The sequence below is a fragment of the Echiichthys vipera genome, assembly GCF_963691815.1.
Source record: "Echiichthys vipera genome assembly, chromosome: 14".
Lineage (NCBI taxonomy): Eukaryota > Metazoa > Chordata > Actinopteri > Perciformes > Trachinidae > Echiichthys > Echiichthys vipera.
Window position 1 is genome coordinate 483,176 of NC_139839.1, and position 2,500 is coordinate 485,675.

The window sequence follows — 2,500 nt, forward strand, 5'->3', positions numbered from 1 at the left end:
TTTATTGATATTATTTTATTTTGTTGCAGCTTCAGAATAAAATACAAATTTTTATTTTTATTGTTATTATTGATTTATTATTTTTCTTTTCTTTTATTCTGATTTTATTTTGTAAGTCTCTGGTTTCGGACGCTGTGTGCGGGTCCGTGAACGCAGCACAGACCTCCTCCTTCACTTCCTTCACTTTGTTCGAGTTTCTGCGAAGAAGCGGAGCCACAGCTGCTTCCTGCGCGGTCCGGCTCCGGGAGGCATCGGGTCTGAGGGTCGGCTCTGAGGGTCGGGTCTGAGGCTCGGGTCTGAGGTTCGGGTGGATGGAGCAGAGGAGCAGCTGCTGCAGAGGTGAGGGATCCTTCAGACCCGCGGCGGAAACGCTTCTCTGCAGCTTTGAGCCCGTTTTTCTGTGTGAACGTGAACAGCTGTGACCCCCCCCCCCCACACACACGCACACACACACACACACACACTTTATTGTTATTATTATTATTATTAATAATAATGATGCCGGTGTGAATCTGCCGCGGGCTCAGCTGATGCTAATGTGCATTTGTTTACTGATTCATTTACAGTTGAAAACTTTTCTGAGGCGTTTTTTCTTGTTGACAGTGAACGCGTCATGTTTGCTCTTCAGATCAACTCTCAAACTTGTTTTGTTAAAATAGGATCAGGCGACACGAAACGACCTCAAAGAGACACGAAACGACTACAAAGAGACAAGAAACGACCTCAAAGAGACAAGAAACAACTACAAAGAGACACAAAACAACTACAAAGAGACACAAAACAACCACAAAGAGACACAAAACAACTACAAAGAGACACAAAACAACTACAAAGACACAAAACAACTACAAAGAGACACAAAACAACCACAAAGACACAAAACAACTACAAAGAGACACAAAACAACCACAAAGACACAAAACAACTACAAAGAGACACACAACAACCACAAAGAGACACAAAACAACCACAAAGAGACACAAAACAACTACAAAGAGACACAAAACAACCACAAAGAGACACAAAACAACTACAAAGAGACACAAAACAACTACAAAGAGACACAAAACAACCACAAAGAGACACAAAACAACTACAAAGAGACACAAAACAACCACAAAGAGACACAAAACAACTACAAAGAGTCACAAAACAACTACAAAGAGACACAAAACAACCACAAAGAGACACAAAACGACCATAAAGAGACACAAAACAACTACAAAGAGTCACAAAACAACCACAAAGACACAAAACAACTACAAAGAGACACAAAACAACCACAAAGACACAAAACAACTACAAAGAGACACAAAACAACCACAAAGAGACACAAAACAACCACAAAGACACAAAACAACTACAAAGAGACACAAAACAACCACAAAGAGACACAAAACAACCACAAAGAGACACAAAACAACCACAAAGACACAAAACAACTACAAAGAGACACAAAACAACCACAAAGAGACACAAAACAACCACAAAGAGACACAAAACAACTACAAAGAGACACAAAACAACCACAAAGACACAAAACAACTACAAAGAGACACAAAACAACCACAAAGAGACACAAAACAACCACAAAGACACAAAACAACTACAAAGAGACACAAAACAACCACAAAGAGACACAAAACAACCACAAAGAGACACAAAACAACCACAAAGACACAAAACCACTACAAAGAGACACAAAACAACCACAAAGAGACACAAAACAACCACAAAGAGACACAAAACAACTACAAAGAGTCACAAAACAACCACAAAGACACAAAACAACTACAAAGAGACACAAAACAACTACAAAGAGACACAAAACAACCACAAAGAGACACAAAACGACCACAAAGAGACACAAAACAACTACAAAGAGTCACAAAACAACCACAAAGACACAAAACAACTACAAAGAGACACAAAACAACCACAAAGACACAAAACAACTACAAAGAGACACAAAACAACCACAAAGAGACACACAACAACCACAAAGACACAAAACAACTACAAAGAGACACAAAACAACCACAAAGACACAAAACAACTACAAAGAGACACAAAACAACCACAAAGAGACACAAAACAACTACAAAGAGTCACAAAACAACCACAAAGACACAAAACAACTACAAAGAGACACAAAACAACCACAAAGACACAAAACAACTACAAAGAGACACAAAACAACCACAAAGAGACACACAACAACCACAAAGACACAAAACAACTACAAAGAGACACAAAACAACTACAAAGAGACACAAAACAACTACAAAGACACAAAACAACTACAAAGAGACACAAAACAACTACAAAGAGACACAAAACAACCACAAAGACACAAAACAACCACAAAGACACACAAAACAACTACAAAGAGACACAAAACAACCACAAAGACACACAAAACAACTACAAAGAAACACAAAACAACTACAAAGAGACACAAAACAACTACAAAGAGACACAAAATAACCACAAAGACACA

At 38.5% G+C, this 2,500-nt stretch overlaps 1 protein-coding gene across 1 annotated transcript in view; it reads left to right on the forward strand.

The window, feature by feature from the left end:
* Positions 1-198: 198 nt before the first annotated feature.
* Positions 199-2,500, forward strand: part of LOC310956480 (stromal interaction molecule 1-like) — a 24,874-nt gene continuing 22,572 nt past the window's right edge. Inside the window, 1 exon segment of the mRNA XM_083926710.1 lies at positions 199-339. Coding sequence (XP_083782836.1) covers positions 312-339 — 28 coding nt within the window. The 5' untranslated portion in view covers positions 199-311.